At 40.6% G+C, this 20,989-nt stretch overlaps 1 protein-coding gene across 1 annotated transcript in view; it reads right to left on the reverse strand.

Annotated features, from left to right (window-relative positions):
- Positions 1 to 20,989, reverse strand: part of tmtc2b (transmembrane O-mannosyltransferase targeting cadherins 2b) — a 74,621-nt gene that overhangs the window by 22,186 nt on the left and 31,446 nt on the right. The window contains exons 2-3 of the mRNA XM_088299072.1: positions 18,066 to 18,642; positions 1,232 to 2,072 (exon numbers count right to left, since the gene is read on the reverse strand). Coding sequence (XP_088155198.1) covers positions 1,232 to 2,072; positions 18,066 to 18,642 — 1,418 coding nt within the window. The remainder of the gene's footprint in view (positions 1 to 1,231; positions 2,073 to 18,065; positions 18,643 to 20,989) is intronic.

Raw genomic sequence — 20,989 nt, forward strand, 5'->3', positions numbered from 1 at the left:
TGACTCATTTGTACTTTGCACACTTGTTTAGACGCTTGGATGAAGCTCTATTTCCCAGTACAGACAAATGAAAGATATTCTTTAAGGTTGTATCCCTAGCTAGGATGAACCTGAATGCCCCGTCTGCTCTGTTCGGTTGATGGTTGGCCAAAACAAACAGCCTGTCATGCTGCAGCTCTGGTGCAATATTTGAAAGGGAAATTAGCTAACACTCATGAGTCGCAGCCCCGCTTCCCTTTTAAGAGACGATTAGAGCGACGATTTGGACACAAATCTGTGCCTTTTGGCCTTCAATGTAAGGGCTGTTGAATATTTGAATTCCGGTTGAAGGCACCAATTATTAAAGTAGTGCCATGGCAGTCCTGTCGTTTCAAGTGAAAGAGGGCTACTAGTGGCATAAAAAAATGCAGAATGCTGAGTGCAAAAAAGAACACTCATCTTTATTCCTTTGAATGTTTTGAAAAATGAGGTAGACCTTGGGAAGCAGAGGCATTTAGTAAGCCATTTTCAGTTCCCTTCCAGGGCACCGAGTTCAAATTGAACAACTTCCATATTCTGTGGTGAGGCGTAATGATGAAGAAAATACATTTTGAAAAAGCTTTATTTTGAATTATTTAGAGCAGCAGCAGCAGCTAGAGACATTGTGATTGTCATTAAAATAAAACTAGCTTGCAACCTTAATCAGTTTTCACTCCATCCATTTACATTTGTTCCCGAGGTTGCAGCGCTGGACATAATGCGTTAATTTGATTTTTGGCCGAACTACAGTGGGCGAGACTCCACAATGTGATGTTATATGTTCTTTTCAACTTGTTACCAACATCACACCTAAAAAAAATGAAAATAAATAAAACTAAAATTAAAAAAAAAAAAGCTTGCAGGGTTGCTAGTGGCTGACTGGTACTAATTCGTGATGAAAGCGATAACTGTACAAAGAAAGTCAAACAGAACAGTCTTTTACAATCAGCTACCGTATGTTTTCCTACTGAGTACTTAGAATTTTGCTTCATCGTCCCCTTGCTTTAATGGTATTTGACGTGTGTGTCAACTCCCGCTGCCTGTCTGGAAAGAGTAATTTCAAATTGAATAATCTGAGTTTCTTCACTGGGCATTTAAAGAGGCACTCTTGAGATGATCAGATGTAATTGTTTTTCTTTAGTGTATTGTTAAAGAAGCAGCATCGGTCATGTGCATTCACTTTAGCATGTACATCTTTGTTACAGGAACTTACCTTTAGCAGGATTGACCGAAATCCCTGATTTGTAGAGCATCTCTTCATTCTCCCAGTCCCGATTCCTCCAAACAGTCTTAACACCAAAAAGCAAAATCACGGTTGCGCTGCAGTAAACCAACAAGGTCCTAGAGGACCTCTTTCTCAGTCGGACGTAGAGAGACCTCAAACCCACAGCGACCAGCAGGCAAAATCCCATGCTGGGGATGTAGAGTACCCTTTCTGCTATCACAAAGCCTACGTAGAAAAAGAGGTTTGTGGCAGGGAGGAAAGGGATAGCTAAAAGGCCGAGGGCGAATACCACAACACTTTCCGTAGTGGGGAGCGAGGTTCTGCTGTCATAGGGCTTTTTGGTACCATTTTGGATACTATTAATATGAGTGGTTACGCAAGAGCTGGTCACATGTTCATGATTGTGGTAACTGTGCCCATTGCTGTTCCCGTTCTTTCCATTGGTAAACAAATGAGCTTTACCATTACTGTCCTTGCCCTTGGCTCTTGGCTGCTTCCACACACCATACCAAGCCAGCAGCAAAAATCCCAAATAGAAGAAGAGTGTATGAGCATTCCTCCAATCAGCGAGGCTCTTGACCAAAGGTAGAGTGTCCATGGACCAATCAAAGCTGAGCGTGATGGGGCAGAGGAGAAGCCAAAAGTTGAAGGCAGGCAGGTAGAAAAAGGTCAGTGACCTGGTGAGGAGGGAGGGGGAGTCAGCTGCCGGGTTGTCGGAGTTGGAGAAGTTTGGGGGCTTGTTACCCATCCAGTATAAGCGGCAGGCTAACAGGAGCGCGCCGCATGCTGCCAGCAGAAATACATTCAGCAGCAGATGGATGTTATTTCTCTGAAAGACAAAAAAAACACAAAAGCTCAAAAACAAACAGAAAACAAAGCAGCTGTAACACAAAGTATGCTGCTATTTGAACACCAACACATGCTTTGTGTCATATTATATTCGTTCATTATTTGATTTTGGACTTTCTAATCACTTTGAAGACTCTGGTTTGGAAGATTCACAAAAGGGATGCCTGACTTTTCATCACTTAAATGAAGAAAATAAGATCATGATGATTAGTAGTGTCAAGAGTCAATATGTGAATTGGAGGACACAAATTGAATCACAAAGTTTGTTTTTTTGCTAGTTCCTTAACAACACCAGTTGAATAAACGCACACAATTTAACTCAATTGATTTAAGCAAGATTAACTTGTACATTCTTGCTTATTTAAACAATGATGTGATACGTAACCCATCCATTTCGAATTTCAGATTTATAGTTACGACTCCTTGAGGAATACAGAAAACAGCCTGAAAAATGTGCACTGTGATCATTTGGGTAACTTTCTCCAATTTAAAGCCTTGCCAAATGCAGCACAGATGCATGTACAGACCAGTCTCAGATTACCTCTGAACCTGATGTGTATCCGTAGGATAAAAAAAAAAGCCTCACAAAAGTTTGGGAGACATTGATTTCCTCTAAGATCTAAGACCACGTAACACAAACAGAATGAAAGTGCATATCTGATAGAAGAATTTCTGCTATCTGCTCATCATCACTGCCAATGCAAAGAGACGGAAACCAAAATGAAGACCACAGGAAATTGAACTCGAAACACAGGAGGAAAATCTGTGAATATCCGGGCCATTTTTTAACTGTTGTACCGTCATAATATGGTTTACGATGACTCAGGTAAAAATAACTGGTAGACAAAGACATTTATTGAATAACCAAAATACCTCTGCTTGTTCTTTCTGCAATATGTGGTTATATCAAATAGATGCAGCACGTGAAATTGTACTTTAAAACACAATGTGATATAATTCGCTTTTTGGAAGACCATGCCATAAAATACAGTTCTCTGTAATTTGAGTCATTGCCAAAAACACAGCATGACAGCTCAAATAGAAACATATCCATTCCGAACATTAATGGTACAACACCACGAGGAATGCCTGACGGAGACAAAAGATGAAAAAGAGCAAGTCGGACCACTTTTCTAACTCAAGCAGGGGCTCCGAAAAATACAGGAAGTGCATTGAAGTGGTCGGTGAGGCCCAGTGGTTAAACTCGGCGCAGACTTTAGTGGGGAGTCTTGCTGGCTGTTATTACACCCCAATCATTGCTTGAGGGGGATCTAGAGGGATTTACACGGCTCTTCTTGAGGCTCTCGTGACACTTCTGTGGCCTAAAGGTTGTTCAGTCCTCATGTGCAAAATTTGCATACAATGGCTGGAGGAGAAACATTTTCAATTTGCCACATCCCCATCTATCATAAAAGTATGCATAGTATGCATGCGGCACAAACGTCCACCTGTTTGATCGCAGATTTTCAAATTAAGATCATGTCTTAAGCTCTATTTTTCGAAAGAACAAAGGCAGTTCGGTCTTCTGTCTCTTAGTCTATAATCTATTATAGCACACCCCGTGAGCACATATTTTCTCAGAATTAGTTCAGAATTTAAACAATTTAGCCATTGTAAGGCGTGTGAATAAAATATCCTTGATATGCAAATCGGCCTAATTACAGAAACCGCAGCATGAGCATTGAATTACATTGAAATGACTAAGAAGTGAAATCAATCCCAAAGTTCTTTTCTCAAAATGCCCACAAATTTAATTAATTAGAGCGAGGTATTCTCTGAGTGCACAAACTGGGTCTCTGTAGCACCTTTTTAATACCAATACATCACATAAAAGACAGCCTACCAAAACGAGCCCTTACAGCTCAGACAGAACTCTACGAGACGATGAGGTATGTCTGACCTGCCCAATCCTCTTCATCATCACTCAGATCAATTGTCTTCGCAGCCTCTTCCATCATGCTCCTTTCTCACAATAATAGACTTGTAGCAGAGGGAAAATGAGCTTGGGGTGCTGCAGACGTTCAACTCACAATTCCCCAAGACCACTCGACTGACTAAATCCCTCCAAGTATTTGATGGATGACTCTGCAACCCACGTGTCATTGCTCCTTTACTGCTGGATCAAGAAAGCATTCAACTTGTGGTCCGAGAACCACAAAGCCTCGGTCAATCTGTTATTTTCCTCTTATCTGTGGTAGCTTGTAACAACAAACAAAAAACGTTGTGTAGGTGTAAAAACGTCATTGCTTGCAGTCAAGACAAGATAAGAGCCCAAAGGTTTCACATCTATACTACACTACGTGTTGCGGATTAGCAACATCTGGATCGAGGTTTACAAAAAGTGATACCCGAGATCTGGATTTAAGTGAATTGTTGGCTGCCGTTACAGTCATAGTTTAAGTTGAACATGCACGCTCACGAACCACAATGTGAGATCCACCGGCATTTTAATGGGATCCACTCCAAAAGCTGGATCAAAACGATTGCCTTTACAACAGTGTTGAGCAGTAGCACCTTTACAAGTAGCCCGTTACAAAATCTCTCAGTAGCGTGGCAGTAACGTCAGCATTTTCAACATTTAAATAGCTTTTCAGTTGTAAAGCTACTTTTATGATCAGGTAATGCAGTAAACCCTACAGAAGCTGCTGCAGTTTGTCTGGGAAGTTGTAAACCTTAAATGCATTTGTTACGTTTGACGTTGTTTAGCTATCCTCCTGCTGACTGCCACCCCAGACGATGCATAAAAAGATGATAACGGAGCGGGGAAGAAAGAGATAATGGCAGAAAAGGGTGCAGAGACTCAATATGTACATCTTGAGAATCTCCATGGCCATAACTTAACATAATCATGTCACGTTTGAGCGCTCACAGAACAGAAGACTTCGAGCAAAATGTATTTCCATGTTTACTGTGCAACCCCAAAAGGAAGCTTTGGTCAACATCCAAGACATGTAACACAAATTTCAGGAGAAATTCAGGTATTTCCCAAAGTACAAACAATGAGTGTCATGTAATCTAGGCAGATTCTAGACTCAGTTAGGAAACATCAACAGTGAAGGTTGCGCAAGGTAGAAAAATGTTTTTTGGCAGCAATAGAAGAAAACTGCTCGTTTAATGGAAATTAGACAGAAGAGGTCAGAAAAAAAGAGATGACACACATGAAGCTGGAAAGTAAATTTGGGTTATGTTTCCCAGAAGTATTATTTGTGCTGGTTATTTTCTCTACAAAATTAAATTGGTGCACTCCATTTCAATAGGTGCCTAATGATGATATTGATATCTTTTGTTATTTGATTACTATTGTAGCGGAACTCTGGTGGGAAAATTCAGGGTAGTGAAACTTAATTTATTGTCGTATGATTTGTAGCTTGATCAACACTACTTTACAACCACAATGTATCCCGCCAAGTACCCACCAAATTAATTGAATACTGGCATGAGAAATTTTCTCTACCATCCTGTCGGTTACTACAGAACAATGATTTGAAAAAAAAAAATAGGAGATAAATCCTGACTCTTAAGGTGGTTTATTTCTACATTGTTGGATCGTCATGCAACTGCAAAAGCACTGTTGCGGATGACTATAATAAATCCAGTCCACCATCCACTTGTTTGATACCATAGATGCGTTGACCATACGAAACAACCACATTCCAATTATAAGTTGACCACATGGGAAAAAAACAAAACTGTGACCTTTGTTCTGTGCACCCAAAAATCTGTGTGGAGGACACATTAGGCAGACAAGAGGTAGAAAGTTGTCCAAAAATCATTTCTTGGATCTGTTAAACTACCCAACAAAATTGTACAGATGCAAGATTTTTTCACAATGGCACAGTTCAGATAAAAATCTCAGACTAGCCTGCTTCTTGTCGAAATCAGATTCCAATTTAGCAGCTTGAAACTCTGGCAGTAATAAATCATTCATCGTCTCACCTTATCACGTAGTTAAGATAAAACTGCACAGCGCTTGTAGTTGTAGAAAGGAAGACGACCTTATAAAGCCCTTCAAGCTTAGTTTACCAAAAGTCAAGAGCATGACTGTTGGACCACACGGTGGGATTGGTCAGAGGGTCAAACAACACAGAAGACCTGGCTGACACTGGTTGTGATCAAAGCTTTTAACCTGTGTGAACCCATCAGGAAACCCTGATAGACCTGATAGACCCCCACCCGCGACCCTGTAGCGGATAAACGGTGTGGAAGTTGACATGACATGACGGGGACATTACCAAAAATAAAATAACTAGTCTGAGCGCTCTTAACATTTTAAAAATATTGTTAGTGCGTTCAAACCATATTAATGTCTTTAACAATGAGCGGACAGTTCACAATATCCGTTCTCTCTGTTCCCATATTTATTTGTCCAGTGAGAGCCTAGAAGACGTAACCAAGCTGCAAATCAGCTATGATAAGATGATGTAGGGGAGTGTTTCTGAGAAGAGTTTTATCTTGACTGCGACACTCGGACTGACTTCCATGATAAATCGGGCGCATCACAGAACCAAAAGCAAACACAATGCATGGACACTGAGCCCTTAGAGGACAATAAAAGTACACTGTTTATGTTTTGGCTTCCAAAAGGCTGCGTTGCCATGTTCCAAACTACATTCTGCTCTTTCCGTGCACCGTTCCACATCATTACTAAGCTTTCGGGAGATGAGGCCAGGACTGCCGGTTTTAGAGCGCATGTAAGCTCCTCAAAACACGCACGAAGCAGCGTAACAAGGCCAGGCAGACAGATTATAGGGCGATGTCACATCCTGCATAGATAAAATTACTCTGCTGTGTCATTTTGGATGGGTAATGGTTGTTTTCAGTAACACCGTCACATTTGTTGTAGATTAAGATGACCAACAACACACATGATATTCATCACCAAACCATTATAGGATCATAAAAGTAATGCCCAGAGCATATTGAAGTGCTTTAATTTGCAGTTCAGTCTGGGATGGTAAACCGAAGGTGGCCACACAGAGCAAAAAATAAAGCTCGACGACACAAAATCAGCATAGAAGATCAAAGACGAGTTAAGAAATATTTCAAATTGTGGTAGCAGGGCACTTTGTGAGACGACATGTCTTCCATGCCACCTTGGCCACACATCAAGACGTGATAACTTACTTCTGCACCGTTTTGGCTACAGAGTACCGCGCAATCTGCGGATTGGAGAAGAGCTCCCAGATGTGCTGGCACCATGATTTGTTATGTCTCCTCTTGGTGGTGCTCCTTTTAAGCAAGTGGGGCTCCCTTCTGTGTGGGGCCATGAAGGTGAAACCACATATGTATTCTTTACATGGCAATATCAAAGTAGTCAAATAAAATGTTTTATTTGTCAAGTACAAGTTGTGCTGTGTCATTCTTGCTGGAGGGCGGTAAAATATTTGATCAATGTGGTGTTATTGGCATTTAGTCATTGCAGCGTTTCTCCGCCTGTATGGATTTATACTTCACAAGTTGACAGACGCCCCTGCCCACTCTGCAAAATCTTTTGTTATTCAATTTGAAGCGATGCAATATATTTCAAAAGAGTCCCTCAAAATATGAAGCTAAGGCCAGGTCCACTCAAACAGAAGTCATTTTAAAACCTAACATTTTTTTTTCGTATGCAAACTGCATTTAAGAGCACAGGAAAGTGAGCATTTAGAAAACTCTGGTCAGGGTGGAGACTTTGGAAACCAGTTTTCAGAGCCTGTGATGGAAAAAAAAAAACATTATTTTTTGCTTTGTCTACTTTAAATAGATTACATGATACATTTATCCGATTTTACATGGTATATTTAGTATAGTCTTTATTTGACAGTAGAACACATCCAATTAATAGTATCGCTTTTTGTGAGCCAATTCAATTTTGGACTGTACAAAGTTTGCTGATTTAAAACAAAAAAATGTAGAACAAGAGTTGTTGCTTTTGCTTCTTAGTTCCACGTAACTTTCGGTATAGGTGTTCACACATGGACAAAAATGTTATTCAAATCTGTGAACATATTTCTTTTTAATCCCAGACTAAATAATATTCACATATACAAGTGGATTTAATACTACATTAGCACATATCTGATTTCAGAAAATAACGAATAACCTCATTAATAGACATTATCACGTTGCTTGAATAAACATCTCTTTTAATATTGAAATTAAAACATTTTATAAAACAAATATTACTAACATGACCCTTGCTCTCGAACAAAGCTTTGAAATGAGTCTTCATTTTTGTTGCATGTGCGTCTCTCACGCTGTTGGTAGAGCAAATAAGTTCACAGGTGTCAAACTCAAGGCCTGGAGGGTCAGATCTGGCCCACCATATTATTTTATTTGGCCCACGAAAACAAATCAAGTTTCATATTCTAAGAAGCTTGCTAAAATTGGCACCAACATTTCAAATTTTCACATGTACTACATATTATTGATATCACAAGCATTTTCTTGTTACCAAGCCCCTTATTACAGTAACTACAACAATAGTTACAAATATCATTATTTTTATCTTTTGATTTCAAAATTTGTTAGCCATCCTTTTGTTGCGCACCATATACATGTATGTAAATAATTTGAGGAGTTCATTAAACATTTTGTCAAAAAGGCCCTCCAAGGGAAATTGTAACTGCAGTGTGGCTCGCAGAGAAAATTAGTTTGACATCCCTACATCAAGCAGAGAAGACAGTCATTCACGAAGATACAATACGGATCATTAATATTATATCACATCATTACACCACAATGATGTCTGCTGGCACACGGCCCAAGATCCACCATCACAAGTTCTATACGAGTTTATTCACAAGAGCAAAGGTTGATCATGAAAACAAAAAGAACAATTTAAGAAAGGCTAACACACAGGAAATTCATTGCCCTTCAAAATTCCCCACCTTTTGTGGAGGAGGATTCTTTCCACTACTTATGTGTAGACAAGCCCTGTGTGCTTTTGTTCTACCGCTGTGATAATCAGTGCAATGTGCACAATAAAGACACGAGCACTGGGTGAAGGCCAGCGATTCTGTCCAGTGTCCACACATTCAAATTGTTTACTGACAAAAAAAGTGGAACTAACTTAGTGCAACTAAGAGCAAATAGAAAGAACTTGATTCATTCATTGCTCGCATTTAATTCAAAGACTATTATAATTCTGTCTCGTGAATGTCGATAAAGCAGACTACACTGATTTACAATGCAGGTGGTTTGGAGGAACGCTTTATAGATATTGTATGAGCCCTGCGGCCATCTGAAGGCAGTAAGGTGGAAACGCTCTAATGGATCTGCAGCCTCGTTTTGTGCCACCAAATATCACCATGACATCACTCACAGTCCTTTCACATTTTTCATGACTGAGTGCACAAGAAAAGTATCTGGAAGGCACCAAATTGCTCCATCATGTTGTTATTGTGCTCATCTTGTTTTCTCATCATGAAATTTGCTTTCAAACTTTGGTTGCGTTTTTGTCGACCCATTTGTTCCCCAGCCAGTGGGGGGATATTAGAATATTTGAATTTGCAATGTCTTTACTGTTGAGCCTGTGGCCATCTGAATGACGCAATAGTGTGTAGATTTTATGCGTGCCACAAAATCTGGGAAGGAAACAAATGCAGACAAGCTCATTCACAAGGAGGGTTAGCACTCAAGCACACTCGGTCACTCCTGGAATACATTTTGTTAATCAACCCATGACTACAATTACACTCATCATTGCGAGAACCATTATGGCTTCATCATTAAATAAAAGAACATTGCGTGTATGTTCTGTTCAGTATGTTCTGTTATTGTATCAAACCAGCTATGCTTTGGCTGAAATTATTTTATCTGAGCACTACATTGATGTGGACCACTCAGCTGGACTTTGTTTCATTTTGGCTAATAAAGTGCTAGCATTTTGAATCCATTTTTATTTAGAAAATACAATTACGACCAATAGAGCACTGTTTCCCAACCAGGGTACGGCTATGCGAGCACATTAAAGCGTATGTGGAAACACTAAGTATGTTTACGCGCAGTCAATATTTGAGTTAAGGTCAAAATTCCAATTTCTAAGTCATCTGAACTAACCTGTTTACAAGGCTTGAGGTGAAACGTTAACCCCCCCCCCTCCCCTCAAATAAACAAAACACACACACAATTCAAATAACCTGAATAAAACAGCGACGCACAGACAACGTCATGACGCAATTATACGTCATATGGTGGACGACTGGTTAGTACGATGGCCTCACAGTGCAGAGCTGCAGGGTTTGATTGCAGCTCCGGCCTTCCTGCATGAGTTTGCTCCGGGTACTCCGGTATCTCACATTCGAAAAACATGCATGCTTGGTTGACAGGACACCTTGAATTGCACATAAGTGTGTCAGGTGTGCTGTAAGTGTGTGTGTGTGTGTGTATGTGTCTATGTGCCTGGAAACCTTGCAGGTTCGGTGTGTTGGAGTTGCCAGCAGGTGAATTCCATCCTCCTAATCACTGCAGCTATTAAAGAAGCACCGAGACGCCAACACATCACCAGATCATTTACCAGGTTTGTGGCTATCGTGCATTTTGACTCACAACGCCGACTCAGATTTATTTGATATTGGCTTTTCCTTGACCACGGTTGTCTCCACTATGTCAGTGAATATTCGCTGCCTGCCTGCCAGCCTCATCATTTGAGCCGTGCACCTGTGACCCGCTTGTCGCCCTGTTGGGACTCCACTCCACCTCCGTTGCACCAGACTTCCAAAATAAACATTTTGTTTTGACTATTCAACCCACACTGTTTTGGCATTTAGGTCCTTCTCTTGCCTCTCGTTTGTGAGCGTGGATGCTTTTTCATCATTTTTTGTGATTGGTTGGCAACCAGTCCTGGGAGTACTTCGCCTACTGCCTGGAAATGGCTGCGATGGGCTCCAGCGTGCTTGTGAAGAGGCTCAGATAATGGATGCATATGTAACTATTCTCAGTCATTTCATAAACCGGTCAATAAAATGGCATTTGTATGCTGCAACTTCTTGACAATAATCTGTGGCACAGCTGCACCAAACTCAGATGACAGATGAAAACAAAGTAAAATTGCTATATTGGGTCTGAATATTTTTTTTATGTGTTTTGGTTCTGATTTACTTATTCGAAGGAGCTCATATTTTTTTTGTTTCCTATTATGTTTATTCCCTATTTTTATCGCATAATAATTGTGCTGAATTTGAGTTAAAAAGAAGATAATGACTGAGAATTAAATATGACACAATACAAAAGGTTGGGAACGACTGAAATAGAGCGTAGACATTAGTCAGGGTTAAATTGAGCAATAAAACAAAGCAAAAAAAAAAAAAAAAGACAATCAGGCGTATTTAATTTTTGGATCACATAAACGACCTGCTTCCCGTTATTCCCTCTCTACTTTTCTGCGAGAGTCAACAATGCTTGACAAGACCACTACTGGGAAGAGCAGAGGTCCTTTCCAGCAGCCTTCACACTGGGAATTTGTGCTGCGCTGCTCCAGCACTGCAGCACAGCACCAACTTAATGAGGTAGCTGGACCGCTCAGCGTTCAGCAACCTTTTCAAACGGGATGACATAGAGTGGTACATGAAATGTAATCGTAAGAATTCTTGTTTATCTTCCCCTTATTTAGAAGAGACAACTGCTCCTGTTCAGTGTCCTCATAATTTGTCAATCAGGAAAATCGGAATGGAAATTTAGAGATCACGGGTGCTTGCTTGTTTCTTTTCTGAATGTGGACATCTGCAGAGAATTAAACAATTAACTTGTCAAAAGTGCTGTAACTCAGCCTTAATAAGTATATTTATCGTAAGAGTCAAATTCAACATATCAACAAATGAATTGAAGCAGTCTTTCCCAGAGGACAATGTTCATTAATCACATGAAACAAAATGAACAAATATAATCCAAACAGAACTGAGATTTGTTCAGAAAGAAAATAGCACGCCAAACTATTTCAGCCTGACACTTTTATAGAAACTGGTCATTTGAAATGTATTGCTGCCAAGGCTGGATCAGTGACATCGTGAGACAAAAAAGGTGGAATGAGCCAAATTTTGAAAACTGACTGCGCTGAGTGAGGACCAAGAATCTGTTCAGATCCTCAGTCATGCAGGGCTTTGTAAGACGCAAAAGTTGAAAGGATCAACTGGACTCCATGTTTGCTGAACATGTTTCAACTTTAACAAGAGGGGACCATCCCAAGGCGACACACGCACCGAAACATAAATATGGCGAACTCACATTGAAACAATTTAGAAGTGAAGAATCCTGTTGGATTCAAAGTGAAACATTTTCAACAAACAAGAAAAAGTGCCTTCATTCAACCTTTACGGAAAAGAGTTAAGACAAATATCACGTTAAAGTGTGGCTCAATTCGAGTAATTGGTTTTCTGATTGTGTGGGACTGGGAGTCAATTATCTCCCGTGGAAGATTATATGGAAAAACAAAAACCAGACAAGCGATGGATTAGTGTTGTGGGACATTGGTGATGAGGGATGTTCCATTCTATGGCTGAGGTCCTACATAACCCAACGCAATTGATTCTCAAACAGGCTGGCTATAAAAAGACCACAGCTGCAACAATGTGAATTATTTCAAACCTAGCATTGTTTTTATTTGATATTTCAGAGTTTTTGTCCCTGGATTTGAAGTGGCAAAGTCGAGTGCTTTGGCAAGCTCAAGCCACTTTCCACTGCAGTGGTTGCACTTGCTGCAACGCTATGACATTCACAGGTCCAAAGAGCCCTTCGATCCACTGCCAGTGGAAATAATTCCGCATGAACTCATTGGAAAGAGATTCACTTCCATATCCATTCGGTACAAGCAAAGTCCACTTTTGTTTTTCCATTTATGAGTTTCCATTATGCGTCCCATCTTTCTCTCACAAACAGAAGCAGTGGAGTGTGTCTCCATGGAGGAAGCAGGTGGCTGAGGCCAGGGGTCGCTTACTGAGCCCAATCTATCACACTGGTTGAAGCCATCGGAGCATGAAAGAGCATCTGTGGAGCCTCAGGTAAGAACATAATGGCTTTGTGGGCTATAATTCCTTTTACCTCATCCAAAACATTACGTGGGGATGTCATAGTTTGTGTACATGTAACGTCAGATTTCTTCCCCCCCGTTGCCTCTCGTGTTTCTTTAATATTTGAAGAGCATGGAACAAAACCTGCTCCTTATTAGAGGGTCTAACTTTTGTGAGATTTGATTATGAATTGGTCCTTGATATATACACCACAACAGCAACAAAAAAAGTGCCTGATCCACTACAGAAATTAAACTACTTGCATTTTTTTTCAAAGAAGGTTAAAAAAAAAAAAAAACTCCCCTGGACTACCCTCCCGAGGACACACAAAGTGAAATTGCACTTCAATCATGAGATGTCAGCAGGGAGCATCTTTGTTTCCACACTATGCAGAGAGAGCAGTGAAACAAAGAATGTTGATTGCTTTCCAACTAAAATATTTCCTCCATGATAATCGCTGCTCGGTGCATTACATTTTGTGTTCTTTGCTTGTGCATGCCAGACATGCATATTTACTGTATACTAGCTCCTCAAGAACACCTTAGTGCCAGTTATGCACACGTCTCACTGCATTTCGTTACGACGCGTAGCAAAGCGTGGCCGTCACAAAGATCAGACAGACAACAATAAATACTCCTGACAGGTGCTGCTGGGATAACGGTGGCGTGATGATCAGGTGCTTCAAAACAATATCTCTTCATTTCACCAGCTCATCATCATAGGGAAACACTCGATTATTGTAAATATATTGCGATAGCATGCACAGGCTGGCTCGAGAGAGAGAGAGAGAGAGAGAGAGAGAGAGAGAGAGAGAGAGAGAGAGACATTGTACATTTTACTCTAAAAAGGCTATATTTGGTCCCAGTAAACAGTAAAATTTGAGAGTAAAATAAAAAAAAATTAAATTAGAGTAAAATGTACTCTACCAGATCTACTTTTTACAAATGAAAATTGCGCTTCCAAAACACACACTATTAAAGGAAAACAAAATTATTTGAAATAAATCTATACCATATTTTACAAATTCATACAAAGTTTCAAATTCAGGTCAGTGCTTTTGAAAATATTTCAGCCAGCAGCGATGGAAGATGTAAATAGTAATACTGTTCCTGTAATTACTTACAATGAAACATTATATATAATGAACAAAAATTATTCAAGGATACTGGATGACTTTGGATTTTCTGCATTGTAAAACTTTTGCTATCGATAGAAAAAAAAAATGAAAAACAGGTCATCTGCAAGGTCAAACTTTCATACATCATAAATCCATTATTTTACTAATGAACATTCGCCAATTCAACTGAAACACACGGCTACAAATACGTTAACCACTGTTATTAGTCAAGCAGAAACATAATATCAAAAATATGAGTCTGGTTATATTACATAACTCCTGGTCTTTTTCTTCTCTCATAGCGACCCTTGGTAGAGGCTAGTCCTTGTAATAAGTGTCAATAAGCCATGAAGCCAAATAAAATGGAAAATGCTCTCGTCCCTCAGTCCAGGTAACCTCAGTCTGTTGCCGATCACACACATAAATTCACACACACGCACACGCCACACGCGCCTCAAGCTGTGACCTTGTACTAACAGCCAAAGTGTGAACAGAAAACGGGAGGTGTGAACAGATAAAGCATGTCAGTTTGACATTCACTGAAGGCCAGTTGGGTCTGGTCCCAGAGTTTGAAATTATTTTTTGGAGTCTCGGTCAGCAGACAGACAAAAGTGTCCTCAGACCAACTTCTCCACTTTCACTGATGAGAAATGGTGAGATGCACTAATAGATTTTTCTGATGACATGACATCACCAACGTCATTGTTCTCCATCCAGGTTCTACTTTCAAAGCATCAGATTTCATATATTATGTTTTCAAAGAGTTCTCATCACAGGAATGTCAGCCCCTCAGGCATGTACTGCACCTCATCAGGAAAAGAGGACTGTCAAATCAGGTCTTGCTTTACCCATCATCAGAGTGTATTGTTAGGTTAGGTCGCATTTTATCATCACTCATCATCAGCAATAAAACAGATAAATATATTTCAATATGTAATGGAAAGAACATTGTATGATCTCATCGTAATGCTTCCACCATTCGGAACACGTTTTGGTGGACGGGAATTAATTGAGTAAATGCATGTTTTTCCACATAAATTGTGGACAAACATGGAGAAGGGCACACTCACATGCTATGAAGTCTTAGTCTGCAAGAAACTCAGCACACGGTTAAGCTTTAATTAATCACAATCACACGTCATTTGATTTAATAATACATAGAGAGGGTACATGGAGAGCAGAGAAACCGATGCGAGCTGAAGCCTTACACAGGCAACAGCAAGACTGCTTGTGCTAAATCACAAGATAAGAGTTAATTAGAAGCAATTAATAACAATTAAGTTGTACCTTATCAGCCTGTCAGGTATTAGGGTTTACTTTACGTTTGAAAAAACCTTTTGAAAAAAATTACATTGGCCTTGCCATTATTTTAGGAAAATTTACAATTTATTAAACGTCTGATTTATTTGAAATATTATTGTATGCAACTTCCCATTGCAGAAAATACCAAGGAAATTATATTTTTTCCAACATATATATTTTTATTTTACATAGAGAGAGGGGGAGAGAGAGAGAGAAATCAGATTGAAGAAGCAAAGAAAGCTTTTAGAACATTCTTCACTTTTAATTCTTATTTTAGATTAGATTTTACACAAGGTAATGCCAGTTCCAAGCTTCCAAGAAGATTTTTGTTGAAAAATAGGATTAATCGCGATCAATTATGGAAAATTTGTTTGACAACACTAATGTAAAATGTAATGTAAAATAGACCTGCTCCAAAAGTATCTCGACAATTTCTGTTCCAAATTGTTACTGTGTAAGAATGGCTCATCTTTCTGCCATTGGCTGGTGTGCCCTATGAAATATTAGTCGGACGGTGAAAATGCCTTTCAACAGAAAAGTTAGGGGGACGTGACTGTTGGGTGTCCACAATCCTATTCCAAATTTTACAGATTGCTTTCCACACAGGATGCTTGCTGGGGGGGAAAAAAAAACTGATGGCTTTGAGATGCAGCGCGAAAGGGGCGATAGAATAATGATCTCAAAATATTTACATTACAGAAGCGACGGTCCAATGAAAGATTTGCCGTTGATAAAAACCGCTACTATAATTGACTGGGAGACATAATCAGATAAACAGACCCCTTCTACCATTCGCAGAGTTAAATGTGAAACTGCTTCAGCAGAGTGCGGAGCGGTGTAATAAAAAACAGTGCCAAATCACTGCGGTCTGTCAGTCACGCATCCAGCCAGACGCTGCAGTCTGACAAGAAAAAAAGAGCTCAATCCACTCAGGGGGCAAAAAAAAAAGTTTTGTAGTGAATCTCATTACAGGTCATAAATGTTCCAATGCAATTTTCTCGTTGATACGTTTGCTTTTATAAGTTAGTGTCCTACATGGGAGAAGAAAGGCAGTAAAGAAAGCCACTTTGGAGACGATGACAGCTCTCTGTTTAGACTTCTTTTTAAATGATGTGTGATGTAGAGAAATAACACGTTTTCATAATGACAAATGTTAGACCAAAGCAAAACTTGAAGAAAACGTAACTGTCACAATTGGTTTAAAGTTGAGAAGCAGTTGATTCCAAAAGTATCTGACAAGCCACACGGTTCCTTATTTATCTCACAGCAAAGTTACCCGCTGTGAGCTGTAACCTCACTTTTCCTCTATGATGTTACGCATGACATTTTCTTTTGTTCAAGTTGCCTTTTGAGTCTGCACCAAGTTCAGACACGATGACACGCATACCCAAGGTGAAAGAGTCACACAGTGTTTCACAATCTCTCCTTCGGTTGTAAACATACTACGTGGTTTTTCTTTGGGTGGAAACACTCCCAACTGCAACACAATCTTTCTAACTCAAACGGCAATATCAGCGCAGGAAGATCAATCTGTCTTGGGGGACCTTATCAAATGATTGAACCACAACAGCAAAAAAAAAGTGCCTGATCCTCTACAGAAATTAAACTGCTTGCATTTTTTTCCAAAGAAGGTTAAAAAAAAAACTCCCCTAGACTACCCTCCCGAGGACACACAAAGACAAATTGCACTTCAGTCATGAGATGAGTCAGCAGGGAGCATCTTTGTTTCCACACTATGCAGAGAGAGCAGTGAAACAAAGAATGTTGATTGCTTTCCAACTAAAATATTTCCTCCATGATAATCTCTGCTCGGTGCATTACATTTTGTGTTCTTTGCTTGTGCATGCCAGACATGCATATTTACTGTATACTAGCTCCTCAAGAACACCTTAGTGCCAGTTATGCACACGTCTCACTGCATTTCGTTACGACGCGTAGCAAAGCGTGGCCGTCACAAAGATCAGACAGACAACAATAAATACTCCTGACAGGTGCTGCTGGGATAACGGTGGCGTGATGATCAGGTGCTTCAAGACAATATCTCTTCATTTCACCAGCTCATCATCATAGGAAAACACTCGATTATTGTAAATATATTGCGATAACATGCATAGGCTGGCTCAAGGGATTACACATGAATCACTACATTAATCACAGGTCTAATGCTTCCATTAGTCATTGGAACGCAATACGGTTTCACAGTCATCGGGGAATAAAGGCAAGGAAGTTATGACCTTCAACAGACAACATGTTAATCTGAGAGTCATTTCTCAAGAACAAAAATATATATGACAAAGCTCAGTCAGACACAATTTGAAGCCAAATTAGTAACTGAGTCGTCTGTCCACAAATACTAAACAGTTTACTATCCAATGAAGTGGGTGGACAATGGATAATCATAATATTAATATAAATTTTTTTATGCTTTTACTGTAAGCTAAAATGATGAATTGCAATAATAATGTTTTATCGCAATTCTGTTTCAAACCTACGCAAATGTTTGTTTGTTTTCATGTACATGAAATCAGACATTGTGAGTAAGCAGAGTAACAAAGGAGAACATGTTTACCTTATACAGAAGTATGAGAATCTGTCGCAGTTTGAGCCTGTGCAAGACACAGATTTCATAGAGCGCCGATAAGGCCAGCACGGTCACTCCCAGCTCCTTCCACAGCATACTGCATGCAGCACAGCTCAGACTGCCAAGGAACCAAGCCACAAGCCGCAGTGGTCCAGCGTTGCCCTGCAGCTTACAGTAACGAATGTAACACAGCAGGGACAGCAAGAAGAACAAGGCAGCGCCTTCATCAGCTCGGCCCACAACACCCGCCACCGCCTCGGTGTGGATGGGGTGGGAGGCGAATAGCAGGCCGGCCAGGAGGCTCCATAAGCCTCCTCCAAGCAGAAGGTGAGCCAGCCGGGTAAAAAGGCCAGTCACCGCCCCGTGGAGGGCCACGTTCACCAGGTGGTAACCCCAAGGATCCAGCCCACCGGCAGCATGATTGAGGCGGAAGGAGAGCGTGCAGAGGGGGCGGTAGGACTTATGGCTGCCACTGTGTGTGAGCAAGGTGCCCCAGAAGTCATCATAGAAGATATTTGTCCAGGGTGTTTCTGAAAGCAGGTCCTGATTGGTCTTGATTGCGCGGCTGTAGAGAAACAGAAAGAGAGAGAGAGAAAGTTTTAAAATAAACTTTGCGCTGAAAGAAGTGATGTGACCCAAACTGTAGGCGGATGGATTACATTTACATTAAATGCAGTGCTCAACCTTGACATTTGTGTCAGTTCAATTAAAGTCAAGCAGCTTCACTACTACGCAACTTTACTGGCCTGACATGTTTAATTTATTCAGTTCTGAAAACCGTGTTAAATGCATCTTCCTGTGGAATCTCCAAGGATGCACTGCAGACTCAAGACAATCAAAAGAAATGTAGCACATTCTAACAGCAGAGGGAGTGGGTCAGGAAGGTTTCACAAACACAAATTCACCAACGCTGAGCCTCAAATTCTAGACAACTTTGCCACTGCAGCCACAGCACTCTTTGGCAAGAGTGCCACACCCACGACCACAAACAAATACAAGCACACAGTTGGGGAATGCCACAACGGCAGGAATCAGTTTTATGGAGAAGATGATGTGGTGATGGCCAACAGTTACTTTTCTGCCAAATGCAGAGGATTACATGTCGGAAAAAGCGGCAATGGTGGCATTACAGAATGATATACACAGTTGAAGGCAATTCGAAACAAAAGGGTGAACCCAAACATGTACTTTGAGCTTCTCTCAGCAGGCAAGGATGCTAAATAAGGAGCCAGTTTGACATTTCTTCTGTTAGGGACGAACCTCTTTGACCCGATTGAACACTGGTACATCAGCCGCAAGCTGTGCGAGTGTCAGTGGGCTGGAAAGGGCGGGGGTGTGGGGGGCAGTCAGCAGGGGTCAGGGAATGGGAACAGAAAGGCACATTTCTCCCAGCAGGAGTCCTTCCATGTTTAGTCCATCTTCGCTGACAAACAGTGCAGTGTTTGACAGGTGACCTCGACTTCACTGGAACATGGCAGCGCAGATGATTCCAAGGCATCAGCATGAGCTTCCTCAAAGAGAAGGTCGTGAGCTAGAGCTAACTGAGGTGTTACAATTAGGGGAGACAGATGGGACATGGCAAGAGAGAACAAGCCAAGAGCACCCGATCAGGCTTGTAACATGCACCAGAGACAAAGTCAATTTGCTGGGTGCAAATGACAACTCATTATGGAAAACGCGCAACGACATGCAAATTAGTCCAATTTCTAAGGAAATACCGTGGATGAACAAAAGGGGGTTGTACTGAGTTAATGCGCTCACATTGTGTACTATAAAATAGGTTGTTACTACGCTGACATTATTACTATTCCACAAAATGATTGCATGTTCAATGAGAAGAAAGTATAAGTTACATTTTTAATCATTATCTTGTTAATCGCATTAACACACATTACACAAACAAAACAACAATCCTCCACCACCCAAGTGATCGTAAACATAACAATTCATTTTGACCGCATTACACATCATTTCTGCCACATTACAATACCAGAAAGTTTTGAGAAGCTCGTGGTGAAGCTGCAGCAATTGCAATATCCATCAAAGCATGTACGATCTTAAGTTAACTAAAGAGAAACAGCTACTTGATGTTGGATCAAAAGGAAGTTAATACCACCGCGCCTCAAGATGTTGGGAAGCCGCGTAGAATTAGTCAGCAGAGATGTAATGGAAATGTCTTGCATGTCAACCAATAAGCTGCTCTGGACAGACTGACTCCCAGAAGACTTAAAAGCACACTCCACCACTATATGACTAATATATGCCAATATAATTTCTTCAGCCCATTTGTCAAGAAAAATCTTCATTTCGCTACACGATGCTCACATAAGAGGTAATACGGATCAGTTACATCTTAAAGCCTTTTCAGAGTCAAACGCTGTCTTTTTTCCATTGCACAGCACAGACAAGCCAGTGAGTTATGTTTTGCCACAAAACCCAACTGCATTTTTTGGCAACGAAGTAAAGACAAAAGCCCATGAGTCCATGCCAGTCTGTCCAAACCCAATTGTGTTTATAGCTTTGGCTTCCTGAATTGGCTTGCATGAGGCGCACTCCTTCGATTGGCGCTTTACTTACTTTCATTATATTGCACTGGCAAGCACCTGTGTCTAACAGAAATAGAACAGTTGTAACCTTGTAACCAACATTACAACATCACTGATGGATGGAATACACTCGCAAACACTTTGCAATGTAACACAAATCAGAAAACAGCTGGTAGCTATGCAGGAATCGATCATCCGGCCACGCTCTTCAACCCTTAAAAGCTCAGCTGGGGAAAGCGATTGACTTTCAGCTAAAGGCAGGCTCATTTCTTTGTCGTACCAGAGACAGGGCGAACTTCCCCGCACTAAAAACCTCTTTCCAGCCAGGAGCACATTCCCTGCCCAATTGAGTGCCTGTTCACAGAC

This window comes from Idiotropiscis lumnitzeri, chromosome 6 (genome assembly GCF_059441095.1).
Source record: "Idiotropiscis lumnitzeri isolate Australia: NSW breed Sydney's pygmy pipehorse chromosome 6, RoL_Ilum_1.0, whole genome shotgun sequence".
NCBI classification, from domain to species: Eukaryota; Metazoa; Chordata; class Actinopteri; order Syngnathiformes; family Syngnathidae; genus Idiotropiscis; species Idiotropiscis lumnitzeri.